At 31.5% G+C, this 18,502-nt stretch overlaps 1 protein-coding gene across 2 annotated transcripts; it reads left to right on the plus strand.

Annotated features, from left to right (window-relative positions):
- Positions 1-748: 748 nt before the first annotated feature.
- LOC119679308 (protein suppressor 2 of zeste) lies at positions 749-16,622 on the plus strand. Of its 2 annotated transcripts, none has more exons than XM_038091583.1 (6): positions 749-829; positions 8,443-8,672; positions 8,790-8,889; positions 8,954-9,124; positions 9,306-9,546; positions 12,930-16,622. In XM_038091583.1, exons 2-6 carry the CDS (start codon positions 8,495-8,497, stop codon positions 16,563-16,565), a joined length of 4,326 nt encoding a protein of 1,441 aa, XP_037947511.1. In that variant the 5' UTR covers positions 749-829; positions 8,443-8,494; the 3' UTR covers positions 16,566-16,622. The 2 variants fall into 2 exon arrangements, with proteins under 2 accessions (XP_037947511.1, XP_037947510.1); XM_038091582.1 differs by lacking the exon at positions 749-829 and adding an exon at positions 1,576-1,942.
- Positions 16,623-18,502: the final 1,880 nt, after the last annotated feature.

Genomic DNA, 18,502 nt, shown 5'->3' on the forward strand with positions numbered 1-18,502 from the left:
AAGCCACTAAATTCAAAATTTCGCAATTTGATATTATAAAAATTTAGATTTTCATTATTACTACCTAGCAACAATATCCTCCTTTTCTCCCCAACATGAAAGAAAAAAATTTTAATTTTGGTTCAAAGATATCTGTCGCCTGAGCACCTGCTATATTCAAATTTTTGCGCTTTTTCCAATGGGTATAAAGCATCGAAAATCAGAATGTAGCACTTGATCATACTAAAACCTACAATGCATTTAAGGAATGTAAAATGATTAAATTTCTGCTATTGTACTGTATAGGTCAAAAGCTGATACCCCATTTTAGTAATCAAAGAATATAGGTAAACAGAATGTTTAATATTTAGGCAAAAAGTATATCTATGTCAAAATTGAATACAAGTATGGGAAGAAATTTGAAGATTTAATTTAATTTTTCTCAAGCGGTGAGCTCAAACGAGCAAGACATTAACATTCGCTCTGTTCCCCATTCTGCGGCACAAATGCTCACATTTCCAACAGGGTGGCGTGACACGAAAAAGCTCAGCCGCGAGATAGATTGAGATTTTTGATGTGAAAACACGAAGTCAGTCAGTTGATAGTGCTCGTTCAGTGTGTTTCTGTTACGGAAGGCGTTACATTATTTGTTTTAAAATTTCTATTGAAAAATAAAAAATCGAATAATTTAAATAATTGACAAATCGATAAAAAGATAGTAACTAATATAGTGATAGAAAACAAATTATCTTAAAGTGTGTAAAACTATTGTCATGTTAATTGAAATTATATAAAATAATTAATATTAAAAACAAATATGTTTTGTTTGGCATATGCAAATCGATAATGTGTGAGTATTTAGTATAGTAATTTACCGGGCAGTTTGAAATTGCAATGGTTTGGTTTGGTTTGGTTTGTTATTGGAATCTTATGTAGTGCGTAAAATAAATAAAAATCATTTCGGGAATTTGACGTCGTAAAAGAAAATGTTCGTATTTTGCACAAAAAACAAACAAACAAAACGAAAAAAATACAAAACACAAAAAGTGTAGAAGTGTAAAAGTTCCTACATTTTCAAATAACGAAAATTAGTACGAAATTTCTATTTTGTGTATTTTCTAAATAAGAGAAATTTTACTTTAAATTTGTTGGTTGATAAGTGTTGGAGGGTGTTTTGTGTATATGCGGTAACAACAATTTGTAAACATACGCTTTACGTACATGTACACGTACACGTGATGAGAGTTGCATTGGTGTGTGTTTCGAATAAAATGTGTACATTTGAATATTTCCTCAATCGCTTCAGCCGTTTCAGTTGTTTCTGTCGTATTGGAATTTAATTTGTACACGATTTTTCGTACAAAATCGTGGCGAATTCATTTCGCCGCATTCAACTCTAATACGAATGTGAGTAAAACGATACTTTCGCTCGCTCTAATGATTTTCATGCTCTCTTTCTCACTCTCAATTGGTGCGATGGGTCGGGTAATTGTGTATCTGTAAAATGTGAATTGCGCGCGCTACCAACAGATACAGATAGAAAAGCCGACATAAGGCACCAGCAATAAATCGGTTTTCGGCACAAATTTCAGTTTGATTTTGGCTGCTGCTGCGGCGGACATCGTGTCGCTAAACTTAAAATCGTTTACTATATTTCATTTATTGTCAATTGTTTGTGGTGCGTATAGCATTTAAAATAGCTTGCAACAATAACAACTACTACAGCAACAACAACAGCCGAGCAGTAGACAAACAACAAGAAAAATACTTTTGAAGAGAGAAGTTCAGTTCGTTCGCCACAATTATATTGATATAGAGTAGTGCACAGTTTTACAGCGCGCCCACCACCCTCTGCAGCACCCTTCTGCATAATGGAATAATGGACGAAAATGTAACAGAGAATTGTAACGAAATTATCTTCATCGCTTCTAGTTGTCGTCGTTGTACGTAGTTGGTATGTTCGGTATGTGATTTTGTAACGACTAAAATTGAAAATATAATTCAATAGAGTAGGTTTAACACTTGCTGTGCCTGTGCCTGTGCTATATGGGAGAGTGTGAGAGAGTCCAGTGATAAGTGTTTTGTTGGGCTTGTAAGTGAGTAGGTGTGTGTGGGAAAATGAATATGTGCTTTTTGCGAAAGTGCGTGTAAACAAAAAGTCAACAATAACAGCGGCATTGAACGCGAATATACAATAGCAACAAAAAACAAAAATATAAAAGCACAAAAAAAGAAAACATAAATATAAAAACACAAAAATGAAAACAAATTTATAAAAAAGTACAAAAAAGAAAAAACTATACAAGCACAAAAAAATAAACAAAAATATAAAAGCACAGAAAAAATTAAAGAAAATATAAAAGCACTAAAATGGAAACAAAAATATAAGTAAAAAAAAATATAAGTAAAACAAAAATATAAGTAAAATTCAAATATAAGAGAAATAAAATATAAGCAAAAAATTAAAATACAAGTAAAACAAAAATATAAGTAAAACAAAAATAAGTTAAGAGCAAAATAAAAAATTAAAATAAAAATAATAAATTAAAAAAAACATAGCAAACGTAAAAAAAAGGCAAAACAAAACAAAAAGCAAAATAAGAACAATAACAATAACAATTTGTTTGGACTTTTGTATCGATATGTGCCATTAAGTATACACACATTTTTTTCATATGAATATACATATAAACATACAAATATCTAAGCACGTTTATTTGTAATAATAAATCATTGTCTTGTGTGCGTGTGTGTGTGAGTGTGTATGTGCGTAATTGACATTTTAATAGATTAGAATACATCACAAATGATTTTGTTGTATGCCGACGGCTACGTTTTTATGTTAAGTGCAAAAATCAGCCAAGTTAGCATTCAGAGTTCCCTTCTCGTGTGTTGTTTTGTATTTGTGGTATAAGCACGAAAGCTCACTTGGCTGTCTGCTGTGCCGGTTTCTGTAGCACAAATAGAAAATTACAGCAAATAATTTTTTTTTATTCTTTTTTTTTATTTTTCTATTTTAGATTTTGTTTTATATCAGATTTGTGTGTGCAATTTTTGTTTTTTAATTTTGCTTGCCACATTTTTCTTTTCTATGTGCTTTTCTTCTTTGCCCCACAATCTGTTGTGCGCTGTATGTGCCCAAACAAAACTCTGCGAATTCAAGATTCGGTTTCAAGTACGTTGAGTGCTTCTTGCCTGTTAGTACTGATGCCTATGTAAGTACGAACGAAGAATATATACAGACAATTACATATATAAGTACGTAGCGATGTTACAAGTACTTGAGGCTGTTCGTTATTGTTGTTGGTGTTGTTGGTGTTGGCAGCAGCGCATGGAGTAAAGCGCAGGGCGCTGGGTGTCGTGCAGTTGGCGGTTGAGAAATTGTATAAGTTCATGGATGGATGCTTTACTAGACTACAGCGCGCTGTAACGAGCATTTTATGTTGCAAGAGACGAAAGACGTGTTTGTCAGCATTTCTTTTTTTGGTTAAAATTGTTATATAGTTTTTTGTTGTTTTTTGTTTTTCGTTTTGTTTTGTTTTGTTTTTATGTTGGTTTCATTTTGGGTTTTGCTAAACTTTTGTTTGAAAGTTTAGTTTTTCTTTTTGCACCCTTCACTGTGCATACTACACTAGCAATATGTTGTACTCATCCCACCATACGCCCCTTTTGCGCACAACTTGTTCTGACGTCTTTTTTTCATTGCTTTCATTGCTTTCATTTCTGTTTGATATTTTGTTTAATTTTCGTGACTTGCCCATTAAATTTGACTTATACTTACTTTGTTGTTTTTGTTGTTGTTGTTGTTGAAGATATCTTGGAGTTTGAAGAAGCTCAGGTTTATGCTTTGTGTCTTTATGCTTTCAAATATGTGTCATTAAAATATGAAATAAAAAAGTCTTAATTAAGTTGATAATTATAAGATATTGCTAAGTATACAACATTACCGTTATTTGTCTACATATAACGGTTAGCTCTTTAAATTCCGACGGCAATTATAATGTATGGATACTATGGGTCTCGTCAAATCTATTGGTTTGTTTAATTTTAACATATGGAAACATTTTTAAGGTACCAGTACCATATATGGATCACTAATTGATTAAAACAAGTTTAATAGATTTTATTGAATTCAATGGGAACGATATGGACCAAGTACCAGGGTGGTACTCAGTGTGATAGAGAAAATATTTTTTTTTCGAATCAGATTGGTGATTGGAATGGTGATAAGTGAAAATGTACAGGATTTGAAAACAGTTTTGGAAAAAATTCCATATCTCGAAAATCTCACAAAATAGCGCAAAATTATTAAGTAATTTGTAATTAACTCGAATTAAAATTATTAAGTAATTTGTAATTAACTCAAATTACTTAATCATTTTGCGCTATCTTGTGAGGTTTTCGAGATATAGTTTCTTATTCCAAAATTGTATATAATCGAACGGACGTTGTGGCAACCCTTAAATTCAATTGCTTTTCAAAATTTCTTCCTCATCATTTTGCTTTTCACTAAAGTACTTGAAAATTATATAACCAGTCTGATAAACAAAAGATTTTTTCCGGGTTACCCTCATGGTTACAGTGAACGTAGCAGATGGTTAGTTAGTCCCGATAAATTTTTTTACTTTTGATAACCAACTTGCCACTCAAAGTGTTAAATTTAGCTATTATATACCCATGTAAGATATCGTGTGGATCTCATAACTTTCATTTACGAGTATGATTACTTTTATATAAAATTTAATCAGTGTTGCATTCATAATCTTTGATTACTTTAATTTGTGATTAGTTTTATACGAAATTTAATACGGTTTGCATTCAGAAACTTTAATTACTTTCATTTATGTTTAGTTCTATACAAAATTGGCTTAAGTTTGTATTCAGAAAATTTTGATTACTTAATAAATACTTAGTTTTATGCGAAGTTTAGCCAAGGTTGCATTCAGAAATGTTGATAACTTTAATCTATTATCAGGGTGGTAATCACAGATAAACTTTAAAGTTCAATATTTAAACCATATGTTTGCTTTTTGACTTCTAAAATTTGGAAATTGTTAGGAATTGTCTCTGTTAGAAGGAAAATTTTCAACTTATTTTAAATATTCTATATGGCTGGCTATAGTAAAAACTATAGCTCTGAATTAAATCTTAGCTCATATTTATCACTGGATTTTTAACTGCTTATGCTCTTGTTAAATATCAGCTTTCGAAAATAAAGCTAAATCATACCGACACTGGATTTTGCGACATGCAAAATAAAACTTCCACCTGTCTTAACTGTTTGTGCCCAACGATTACCAGGGAATAAGTCCAGTACCGTTGTTCGTACTTTTCTAGTACTTTTATTAAATCGAGGTTTGGAATCTAGAACTAAGAACATTATATGTTTGTCAGTAGCCATGATTCAATATCAAGGTTAAGTAAGAAAACTTTAACCAATATATTTTATATATAATTTAGTCCAATGAGATTTGAGCTCTAGAACCAAGAGACATGATGAGGTTTGTCAGTAACATTGATTTGACGATCAGAGTAAATAAGGAAACTCTATCTAGGTGTTGCACAATAGATTCTATATGTTATTGAATTGAGGTTTGTCAGTTGCCTTGATTTGATGTTTAGGTTAAGTTAAGAGACTTTATTCAGGTATTCCTTTACTTTTGTTTCTTCTAAAAATAATAATGGCTCTGAGTCAGTAGACACTCATGTTGTGTGAAAATGAATCTGCGAATTCTTTACCTATTCACATAAAAGAGTGTTCCTAAGTACATTAGCACTGCGATATTATTTAGTGCTGATCTTAGGATTCCATTCTTTTAAAGTCGTGTAAGTTGTGATCTGCTGAATAGGGAAGGTACTACGTGATGGAAATAAATTGTCCCTGAGTTAAACAACACAAAAAAAAAAACAACAAATAAGAAATATTAAAAAATGTGCAATTCCGCTCAATATTAAATTAAATGTTTTAAATATTAGTTTTTATAAATTTATTATTACTTATTTCTATTACACTTATTAAAAATTAATTTATTTAGTGATATTTGCCATTTCTCCTTGTTTTTGTTTCGTTACTCGATAATTGAGTTGCTGTAATGTAAACACTTGTGCAATTAACTTTGGCTGTGAAGTGTCAACGTAATATGTGAAAGCTTAACTAAGAAAGATTTGCTGATTTAATTAGCATGAAAGTTTTACCACAGTTTTATTTAAATCAGAGATTTATAAGTGTGAAAAATATAGTTACTATAGGTCTAATCTTTTGTAAGCACACTAGAAAAAGACATTGTTAAATATGCATTACTTTGGTTGACAAGACTTGAAATGCTATGTAATGGTTTGTTAGGATCCATGACAAGTCCACATATTTATAAAACTTCAGTGTGTGGAATTAGTTTTTCCATTTTATTAGAAATATTAAAAATTAGTTTTAAACAAAAACTTAAAAAATAATAAACGGAATATTTTTTAACAAATGACTGGAATTTCTAAAAATCATTGACAATTAAAAGTTCATAGTTTTGGCAACCCTGTGCTGTAGCTGCTCATAGGTTAAGTAGATTAGAAGAAGTTGGGGTTAATAAGTTAGCGGTATATCTTATAACTTTTAACTCTTTTAACTGAGAAAAGTTCGATGTGAAATTTTCGTATTACAAAATTAACAACTCTTACAAATTTAACAGGTTGTCAAAAAATCCATAATGTATAATGGTATACTTTAAAGGAAGCATATGATATATTTGGAAGTCTGTTTTATTTGACATAAAACTTGATAGCACTAAAATAGTGCTATAAAGTCAGGAGAACAATATGGAGAACCTTTAATTAACATAACATAAATAACTTTATGTTGCTCGTTTGCTTTGATGCAAATGTTTACTCTCCCTTGTCCATTCATTTTCTCAGCTTATTCTTTTTAATATTAGTATTAATATTGTATATTAGTGTGTGTCATCATTTTTTAATGTTTTACACTCACACTCACATTTGCTTTTTGGCGCAATCATTCACTCTATTCGGAATTCATTCGTTGCATATAAGTACCTAAAATTGCTTAATTGAATAGCGTGATGGAGCTTCAAGGTAGTGACTTAATTTCTTTTGTTTGACTTGTAGGTCAAACGAATATCTATGAGTAGGGATAGGCATTTGATACTACCAACTGGCGAGAAGAAACCACTGATCGAGCTGTCTAGGGGAAGCTGCTGGACATGGTCAAAGACGACCCACATCTGTAATGGCCAACCAAGAAGGAAAACAAGAGATTATCGAAAATTTTGAAATTAAAAATGTTAAATTTAATATAAAAATGTTTGCCAAATCATAAATCGTAAATTATATAATGAATTAGTGAAATGGAACGTATTTTAGTTATAGATTTTTTTAAAAAGTGTGTATCAAGGAGCAGAAATGTGTACAGAATACCAATATGGTAAGAAAGGTTAGTTTAAAATTTCCCTGGCATACGCGACGGTCAAGGAAGTGTGGATGTGAAGTTTAGAGTTTACTAATGGATGGGAATATACTCCTGAGAAAAATTTGAAAAAACTATGTTAAAGCCTTGATAGCTTTTTTTTATAACTGTGTTACTTAGTTTGTGATTACTTATTGTCCGATTAAAGTTGTGGCCGACAATTCATCATTTATGATGAGTGGCTTCATATTGTAGATTAATTGGTTTTGGAATCAAGTGATCTATTTCTCTGAAGACTCTTTGGCTGTAACACGGCTAAAAAGAAGACGAAGAAGAAAAAAGTATATTTCTCAATTAACATCTGTATGTTTCGACGTTGTCAATTATGATTTTTAATATTTTTAAACTTTGATAATGAATAAAGTATATAAAGGTACCAAAATTAGGAATTAGAATTAATAAAAAATGTTCAACTCTGAATTATTTTTATAATCTTTATTAATAATAGAGAAGTTTCGAACTGTAGCGAGCAACAACAACAAAAATTATATTTATATTATTTTAATTAATTTAATTGTTGGCTTTCGAGTATTGCCAAATACCCATCATCAGTGGTCTTGGAAATAATTCTTGTATTTAATTATTCGTAAATAATTTTTTGAGACTGCAAGTACCAAGAATCGAACTCGTACCCTGCCAAATATGAAGCACAGAGTCAGCGCTCCTTAACCAACTGACCCAAAGCCGTACTTGATTTTTATGTTCGCACATTTTCTTGGCGATTTGTTACTTTGCTGTGAAAGTTTTATTAACAAATACACTTGCTGAGTGAAATCACTTAGAGTGAAATCATAAACCAGCTGTAGAATAATTGAATTAATTAATTATATTTTTATTTTTAATTGTTAAATTTCAATACTTTATTAATAACACTAATTAAAAAACTATCAATAATAAATTACTTAACAGTTTGATAAACATTTTTTGATATAAAATTATGTCTCTAATTGTATAGGAACACATGAAGAATAATTTTAATTTATTTTTTGTAGAATCTACTGGAGGCTTCAACAGATAATTGTACAATTATAACATTTGCATAAAATGCAAATATTATCAGAGACAGACAAAGAGTTTATTAAAGGAACCACAATAAACCGTGACACAATGAAAACTACAAAGGAGCGACTTCAAGTGCGCGAAATAAATCAAGTCTTTTTATGCTATCTCTGCAATGGATACATGGTGAATCCCACTTCCATCGATACATGTCTACACACATGTAAGTAGTGCCATGTGCAGACTCATGCACTTAATAGAATTCGGTGCCAAATCTTAAATTTTGCATACGAGTAGGAAAGCAAACATCTTTGCTGTAACCTGATATTCCTCTTTTCAGATTGCCGAAGTTGCATTGTGCAGTATCTGAGCAGTAAGAATATTTATTGCCCACAGTGCACTCCTGTCATTAGCAAGCAGATTAGTTTGAATAACTTAAAGTAGGTGTCTCTAGTATTTTGGTTGTGAGAAAAATTCTTGACAGTAGTGCAATTTTTATTTTAGGTCGGATGATATATTACGTGACGTTATATATAAAGTAGTGCCCGGGCTTTATCAGCACGAGTATGAGCGCATACAACGGTTTAGAGAGGAGAAACGTAACTCCGTTGATAATTTAACCGATGAAAAATATGAACTGGGAGATGATTTTTTCTTACCGACAGAACCAATTAGGTATGCAATTACTAAATATTATTATTTAATTTAATATGATTTAATTTAAAATAAATTATTGGTGATTTAATTTATTATTATTGATGAAGTGAATTATATTTATACAATTTTCTAAAAATATATTAAAAACAATTTAACCAACATTTTGTCTTCTATTTTTTTTTTATTTAATCTTATATAGTTTATCTTTGGAGTATCATCCACAACAATTAAAGTGGTGCAATGAAGCACAAATACCGCCAGTAAGGTATCTGCAATGTCCTGCTGGTCTGAGAATATTTCATTTAAAGAGATTCCTGTGCTCAAAATATGATATTGATCCTGACAATAAACAAGTCCAAGTGGAAATAATCTATGAAGGAGAAATTCTTCCCAATGATTTTACTTTAATGGATGTGGCGTACTGCTACAAATGGAAGAGGGTAAGTCCAATTTTTGTTCTTACTAATGACAGTTATTTACAATAGTTTTTAAAAAAATATTATATATGATATATATAAAAATCACGGAATCATAACTTTAGGGAAATAAAACAGTTTTTAAAAAAAATTTATATTAAGGATTTCACAATTGTTAGAAAATCACAAAAGTAAAGAAAAGAGTTAAAGTGAGAACACAAAAGAGAAAAGCAGGAATAAACAAAATAAAAATGTACATATTTTTTAAAACTGTGTGTGGAGCTTTGTCACTGTCACAGTCTCGTAACCATATCATAGATACAAAGCCATGCTCTCAATATATTGTTGAATGACAATACCTGGATCACTGTGGCGGCCAGGGGAAATGAAAATAGGAGAAATAAACGAATAAAAAAAAAGTGACTTAAAATGGATTTAAAAAAATATTAAAAAAAAATATTTTTAATTAGTGAAATTCGAAAAAAAAACAAAGAAGTGAGAACTCGATAAGAAAAATAAAGAAATAAGAAGTTACAATATAAAAGAAATGACATAAAACGGGAAAATATATAACAGGAAATGGGAATATAATAACGAAATACGTAAGGAAAGAAAAATGTGAGAAATCCATAAAGAGATATAAAAAATAATAATAGAAAAAAGCATAAAATGGGAAAAAATCTAAATAATGACAAAACAAAGAAATGAAAACTAAATCTAATACAGAAGAGTAAAGTGATAAAGATAAACGAAAAAAAGACGCAAAGAAAATTTTAGAAAAAATAAGCTGTGGGCAAATAATTGTAAAAGTAAAGTTTCTTAAAAAGTATGAACGTTATAGAAAAATAAATAAAATAAATGAAAAACAAAATACTTTATAAATTTACAAAACGAAAAAAAGACCTTGAGAACAAAATGTCGGTAAAAATATAGTGATTAAAGAAATACAAATCAGTAGTATTCCAAAAAATAGTAGAAAAAGATGTATATGAAAGAAAGCATGAGAAATAAGGAATGACAATATGTGAAATTAAGAAGCCAAAATAATCTTTAAAAAAAAAAATAAAAAAATAATGCATCTTAGAGAGATTAAAAGTTGTAAATATGTATAATAAATCAAAAATTTTCTAATGAAGATATACAGATAAAATATACATTTAAATTAATATGTAATAAAATAGAAATGTCAAAGTGTGATATAGAGTAAATAATTTAGTGAAGAAATAAAAACTTAAAACCCAACCCCGCCCTAACAAACCTTAAGTCCACCTCATGACGCATAGGAAAATATGCTGATCTACGGTCCGTCATCAGTTAAAAGATAAATAAATGATAATAATTCTAGTATAGCTTAGTGTAAAGCTTAGTGTGGGTAGGAATAAGCTCCCAGCCACAAAAGAGTAAAAGTGCGCAATAGCACTAACTCAAACCACAACAACAATAACAACAGCAAAAACTTAAATAATAAATAGATTTAAAAATAATATTGACAAAAAAATGAATGATGGAAAAATAAACAGGACGTGGATGTGAAAATGAAAGAAAAACAAATAGTAGCAGCGAAAATAAAAAAAAACAATGAAAAAAGAGAAAGATGAGAGAGAGAAAGATTAAATAGAGAGAAAACGGAAAGAGAAAGATAAAAGTGGAAGAGAGAAAGAAAAGAGAGGGAAAAAATATGAGAGAAAAATAGTTGAGTGGGAAAAATAAAGAGAGAGTTGGAAAGAAAGAACCGAAAGAGATAGATAAAAGTAGAAACGAAAATAAAAAAAAATCAATGAAAATAGAGAAAGATGAGAGAGAGAAAGATGAAATAGAGAGAAAAGGGTAAGAGAAAAAAAAAGAAGAAATAAAGCGTTTATGTCTTTATAATACTAGACAGCCAATTTTTTCTTACTTCTGTTCTTAATATTGTATTTAATTTTGTTTGGCGTCGAAGATCGTGACTCCATATCTGACTTCAAAATAAAAGTCGCTCCATCTAATGTTAATTAAGTAAATTTAGGTATTTCAGTTTATTTTGTCAACAAAACGAACTAGCTGGATAAATGTATAAGTCGCCTATTTTGATCTATTAAAAAACCTTATCAATTGGCGATTCCTATCGACCTATCGTTGATAGGTAGAAAATAAATATCTAAGATTGTAAAAAAGCCGAATTTATCATTGACAGCCTTCATTATTTTGCTCTGAAGATCATTAAAATCGTATTAAATACTATGTAAAAATTTTATGGAATTATAAAATAAACTATGATCAGTCAATATTTATTTTGTTGCCCTTACGCAAGGTTCATAAGGTTTATAATTAAGCAAAATTTATTCAGTAGTCTTCAAAATAGGTCTTATCGATTGTAATAATAATTTAATAATTCCAGCATAATTCCAGCATAATTCCAGCGATCCAATTCTACATACATTTTTTGTGGGCTTATTGAGTTAGGTAGTATCATCAACTTTTGCGGGTTTCGGTTTATATTAGGGCCCGTCAGTTGTTGGCGTAATTGGACAACAAATCGAGTTCAAATCGATTATAGTAACAGAGTGCAGTGCTATAATCTAGAAAAAAAAAACTGGTGTAAAATCTTTTATCCGCGTTTTTCTAATACAAAATACCGGATCTATTTTTCATAAAAACTCATTGTTATAAAAAAAAATATAATAACGATTTTTTAAACAAGAACATATTTAAAAAGAACAACCGTATAAAAACCTTAAAATAAATCTAAAAATTTAAATTTTAGTTAAAAAAAATATATATATGAAACGAACAGTGAAAATGATAAATAAAAAAGTGTACCATCAAAATAATATTAATTAAAAGAGAGAAAATAATATAGTTAATCTATATTTTGAATATATTTTTCTGTATCGTGTTTTAGTAAATAAAGATTTATTGGGTTAAAAAAAAATTTAATAAAATAGTGAAAATAAGGGCTGTAGGAGAACGAGAGTGTAATACAGTAGACCTCAATAACAGAATTTTGTGGTTTATTCAATTGATCACCCAACATATTGAGTACTCCTTAAATCGAATGTCTACTGTATGTAGTTTAAGAATATAGAGAAAATGGGTATATACATTTTTTTTACAGCAATATGCAGTAGATTACTTACAAGGGCTCTCTTATGTGTTCTTTATATCAATTCTATATCAATAAATCAATTTTATAATAACCATTTATTTCAGTTTGTTCGTTTTTTTATAAAACCTTTTATAATCCTTATCAATCCATTTGATTTTAATATTTTCTTTGGTTTTTGTTCAATTATTTTATATGATAATCATCGGTATTATAAACTTTTATCGATATATTTATGAAATCAAACTTAAGTTTCAATAATAACTATAATATGAATCCTATTCTAAATCGAATATTTCCTTTATTTTCAAAATAAACTTTACAGGAGGCACCAATGCAATTTCTCTACAGAATTCTTCTATACAGTAATGAGAAGTCAAAATGTTTAACAATAGAAACTCAGTGTGGTAGTCAAAAACCTGTAGAGACGGCCAACATAAAATCACATTTTGTGAAACCGATGACTGAACTGACTGACAAGACAAATTTGGAATTAACACATAAAAAATCTACAGGCAAAACCAAATTAATGAAGAATAAAGAGTCCAAAAACTCCATGAAAGTTGCAAAGAAATCAAATGCACACAAGAAAGCGTCTTCAAAGCGTTCTAGTTTTGGAAGTGCATCACTGGACATAACTCATGATTTCAAAAGCCTGCGCAGTAATGATATGCGCTTCAGTGATTATTCAACGACAACTACAGTGGCGCCGACTGCAAATTCAGCGGGTAATGCAAGAAAATACTCTCAAAACTTACACAGTAGAGACACGAATACTGCAAAAACAGATCCATCAGCAACAAAGTGTGATATTGTGGTTACTATACCACATTCGCAACTCGCACCCTCCATACTTAGTGAGGACGACGAGACCCTGGCGCAATTGAAAAATGCGTGTAAAAAGAACCCGCCCCCAAAACCAATTATTAAGGCTGAATCACCAAAAAAATCGCATAACGTACCAAAACTGAAAATTGATATGAGTAGTTTGAAGACCAAACTGACAATTCCAAAACCAAAATCCGCTGATGCACGTTTCGAAGCTATCGAAACTAAAAAAGTAAAGCATCGCAAGCACTCGTTCGATGATAGTCGGCCCATCGCTGATAAGGTCGACTTGGAAACATATGCCAAAAATATCGGTTTAAAGCCAATCGATGTGCAGACTGCAAATGAAACAGCCGAGCAGACAGAAAAGTTTAAATATAGTCCAAATGCCTCACCAATGTCGTCAAGTTCGTCAACCACTTCATCCTCGAACAGTAATTTCAATTATGCAACTTCTGCAGATTTCACTTCATCTTCGCATAAGAAACGTAAAAAGAAGCATTCAAAAGATTCTAAGGATGTCAAAGAGAGCAAAAGAAGAAAACTTCATGCTGAAATATCTTCGCAACCTGCAGATGAAAGCCTGAAAATGAAGGTCAAAATCACTGCAGCACATTCCAATCATAAAGCACATAAAACTGAAAGTAAGAAGATAGCAGATTCAGATATATTCAAAACTCCAGCTACTGAGTCTGAAAGGTTTCCAGTACATAAAATAAAGCATAGCGAAAGCAATAATAATAGAGCCGCCAATTCGTTTTCTTCAATGTTAGCCTTAAATAAAGCACTTTGTGAAGAATCTCAGAGCATAAATAATCTCATAAAGACAAAAACGAATACTGAGCAGAAAACTGTACCTGGAGATAAAGACGTAATCGGTAATAATAACACGGTTAACGGCGCAAAAGAAACCAATTTGCTACCAAAACCAATTGCAAATATAATAGAAACTAATATTCCTTCGTCGCCACCCTTACCACCCAGCCTCTTCAAGCCCAGCGCAATGACATTGGGGCCGCTGAAAGCAAAAACTACTACGTTTCTTAAAAACCCAACTGAATCGATTAAGCAACCAACATTCGTTTCATCCACAAAAGAGGAAACAGTTTTAGTAAAACCCGCTTTGTCAAATCCGAAAACAATTTTACCAGGACAAGCCACACTACCAAAGGCACAAAAATTACATACACTAAACTTTGATAAGAAGGGCATAAATCAGAAACCTCAACAACAGCAGCAACCAAAACAACAATTTGCAGTTCCTAATCCGCCACGTCCACTACCAAATGCACAAAAATACTTTTCAACCCCTACCTCAATAGCCAGTTCTGCCAATAAGCAAGCTGGTATGCAATTAAAACGCTCAATCTCACTCGATGAGTCTAATTCCGGATCGATTAGCAAACTGCATAAACTTGAACAGGATCGCTTGATGCGTAAGTCTGCTTATGGCCCCTACTCTACAAATGTAAAGTATCAAAACCAATTTGCTCGCAATCATGAAAAAGTAACCACTTTGCCAGCAAAGGCAACGGAATTGCCTTTTTATTCCCAAATGACAATTGCATATGGGCAAGGCGCCAAAAGACACTCATCACAAATGACACACACACCCATTAACATCTCTAAGAACAACAGTAAAATATACAATGCGCCGTGCAGTACAAGTGCTGTAACGATAACACCACGATCGAAAACTACCACTACCCAGCCATCTTCAATGATGTCATTTCCAAATCATGGACAAGGCAAACCTGCCGTAGAAATTGTGCGTATATCAACAAGTCACAATACAGTTGATTTGTTACCACTCCCAACACCATTAAGTCCTCCGGTTGGTAACAGACTCACTAAACCACCTATTGGTGGTTCTCATCCTAAAAAAGAGAAGATAGCACAACAAAAGCTTGCAAAAACATCGCCAACAGTAATACCATCACCGCCTTTAAACGTACCTAAACCCATAATAAATAATTCCTATAATCCCTCGCCTCCAGTTTTAGTTAACTTACACAATACTATACCATTGATGTTACCGACTAAAACAGCTGAAATAGACAAACCGAATGAGATTAAAAAAACTAACGGTTGCATTGAATCCAAAAAAACAAGTAGCCTCAGAGACTTTCGGCCAACTGCTAAAGATAATGGAGTCGAGATACTTGACCTGTCAGCTGGTAAAATAAACGAGACCAAAACGACTGAACCAGTGGTGCAAAACAACATAGGCAATAGTCTCGAAGCAGCATTGAATAAAATCAAACAAAATATTTCTGCCAACAACAATATTGCAACAAAGTCCAACAGCATGGATGAACGGAATGAAGATCTACAAAATCTGCAGTTGCTGTCAGAATCTGCCACAACCCGGGAAAGACTTGCAATTAAAACGCAATTCTATGACAAACCAAAACTACAACAACCATACGTGGTACGACAGCAAAATGCCTCTGTGCGGAATATACCAAATCCCTCAGCGCTAGCTTTTCGCAATCAACCCACTATCGTCTCGACGATAGCAGCAACTTTAACTAATACACAAACAACAGCAGCAGATACTGTGGTATCTGCTACAACTACAACAACCGCTACTTCACCAAATCAGCACAAAAGTGCGTTAAGCTCCCCAAGTATGGAAGATAAAATAAAGTTACCGCTTAACAATACAACATTAACTATGCCAACTAAAAGCGCGTGCTCAACCACGCAAATCTCTACGGTTTCGAGCTTGCGGCCCACTAAGAAACCAACTACAATCGATCAAGTGGCCGCTAATTTAAATATCAGAGCAGCCGCCGCGGAAGCTTCAGCAGCGAAAGCAGCCGCCATAGAAGAATCTACAGCAGCGGTAAATACAGCATATGCGGTAAATACAGCCAGTGTAAACGCCGTTAAGCCAAAGCATGTCTTAAGTGAAGTGAGTGGCTACGAGACAGTCGATTTAACTATAAAATGCGAATCGCCTACAAAGAGTGTAGAGGAGAAAGCGACGAAGACAATTGAAGCTACGACCACGCCTAAAATCAGTGTTACGGCTGACGTAGTGCAATTAACCCAAAAGGAGACCAACAACAATAATCACAACAACAAAGACACAAACCTTGCAGTTGCAACAACAAACTCCTCCGTCTGATGAGGTGAGTTCGGTGAAAGAAACTTTATTTATTTTTTAAGCTAAAGTGAAAAAAAATTAATAAAATTATGAAATAATAAATAAATTAAAAAATACTAGAAAGTAATGTGAAGCTCAATAAAAATACAAAAGCTGTATATATATATAGAATAATCTCATACTGCAGTATATAGATATAGATATCAGTGTCTACATAACTATACTTAAAATTATTATAATGTTTTTTTTAATTAAATGAAAAACCAGTAAAAGGCTTTAACGAAATGTTTGGTATTTATCTGTAGTTTATTTAACCTCTGTTATATAGTTTTAAGCTTTATTAATGTGCCCTAGAGCAAGAAATATAAATTAATTCCCACTTCCTGAATTGGAATCGCATATAAAAGGATTAAGATTAAGATTAATGGGTCAGTGTATTTATGTTCTTAAATATTTCCTCAAGAAGTTGATTGCTTGCTTGCAAGACGAACGCCCTCTCAAATATTCAAGTTGCCTAAGTATGTAGGATTATTATTTTTACTATTTGGTATTAAGAAATTAATCTGTGGGTAGTATTTAGTTTGAGTTATTTGATAGTATTATATACGAGCAAAAATATTAAAAATGTATTACTATTTAAGTACTTATGAAACACAATACTAATGGCAAATACTGTGCTTGCACTTCAAAACTGCAAGTGTTTACACTATGGTATGTTAACTCAATTAGCGAACAGCAAATGCGCGAATTTGCTACACAAGCCATGTAAACTGTGTAAGTACGCTACGGTTGCCATGTAGACTGCAATAATCTGCAAAAGACTCAATAGATCAAAAAAACTTTCTAGTTTCAAAACTCTTACTATAAAAAATAGTTCATTTCGTACAGATTAGGTATCTTATGAAAGAATATTTAATAGACTTAAAATTTCATTGCAATCTTAAATTAGTACGAAGCCAGGGATTTAAAGGACCAAATTAAATCAACATGCTATAAACTCTCTATGATTTTGAAATTGATGAAATTTTTTATCTGCCAATCAAGTTTCTCCTTATCGTTTTGGCCGCTCTATCATTTACAATTGTTAGTTCCGACAGTTCATTAGCTTCCATGGAGATGTTAGTTGAACTGAATGCACTTGCTATAATTTCGTTACGCTGGGATACTTTAATTGACCCAGATGAACTGGCCAACACTTTATGTAAAAGTGCTTTAGGAGATAACTTGCTTTGAACTATAAGCCCCCCTGGAAGTACATTTAGGTCTACAAGTCTGACGCGAGCTATTTGTATGGAATATTTTTGAGATATTTAGCGTTTTGATCCACATTTTTTTTTTGTAATGTAACTATGTATGTACTATGTAACTATCTATGTAACTTGGTTAGTATTGATAATGGAGCTTCCTTCTCCCTTTGGCACATACGAAGATCAAAAATTATTTTTGGTATTTTCTTGTGGTTGATAAGAAACACACTGTATAAGTTAATTTATTCCAATTAGAATTAATGGCTCTATTCTTTGTAATAAGTCTTCTAAAATATTTCACTTTTTAAGTCCGCTTTGTAACCTGTTTAGACCAAACATTTTTGAGTTGTTAACGGTTTTTTTATCAATTATTTTTTTCTTCGAGAAGACTTCTCTTTGACACTCTGTAACTTAATTAGTACTTACAATGTAGGTTCCGTTCTCTATATGGCCCATTTCAATAAACAGAAATTATCGAATTTCAACGGAAGAATCGGAATATAATTGAGGTGTATATAAAACACTCTACATAAGTACATGTATTAAAATTAATTCTTTTAAATTTTTACGCTTTATTATTGTGAGTCTACCACCACGTATATTCTTGGCTATGATCCTGACCTAAGCTATTTGGATGAAACATTCACGAAATTATATAGGTTTCGTGATTAAATATTTTTGTTTTATATAGATAACTATGATCTTGATCTA

Source organism: Teleopsis dalmanni, chromosome 2 (genome assembly GCF_002237135.1).
Source record: "Teleopsis dalmanni isolate 2A chromosome 2, ASM223713v2, whole genome shotgun sequence".
Taxonomy (NCBI): domain Eukaryota; kingdom Metazoa; phylum Arthropoda; class Insecta; order Diptera; family Diopsidae; genus Teleopsis; species Teleopsis dalmanni.

Bases quoted from the DNA above. Each gene is read 5' to 3' on its own strand.
- LOC119679308 (XM_038091583.1), top strand. From the start codon at position 8,495: ATGCAAATATTATCAGAGACAGACAAAGAGTTTATTAAAGGAACCACA. The intron at 8,890-8,953 runs GTAGGTGTCTCT...TTTTTATTTTAG, and splicing joins ATTAGTTTGAATAACTTAAA to GTCGGATGATATATTACGTG. The intron at 9,547-12,929 runs GTAAGTCCAATT...TAAACTTTACAG, and splicing joins ACTGCTACAAATGGAAGAGG to GAGGCACCAATGCAATTTCT.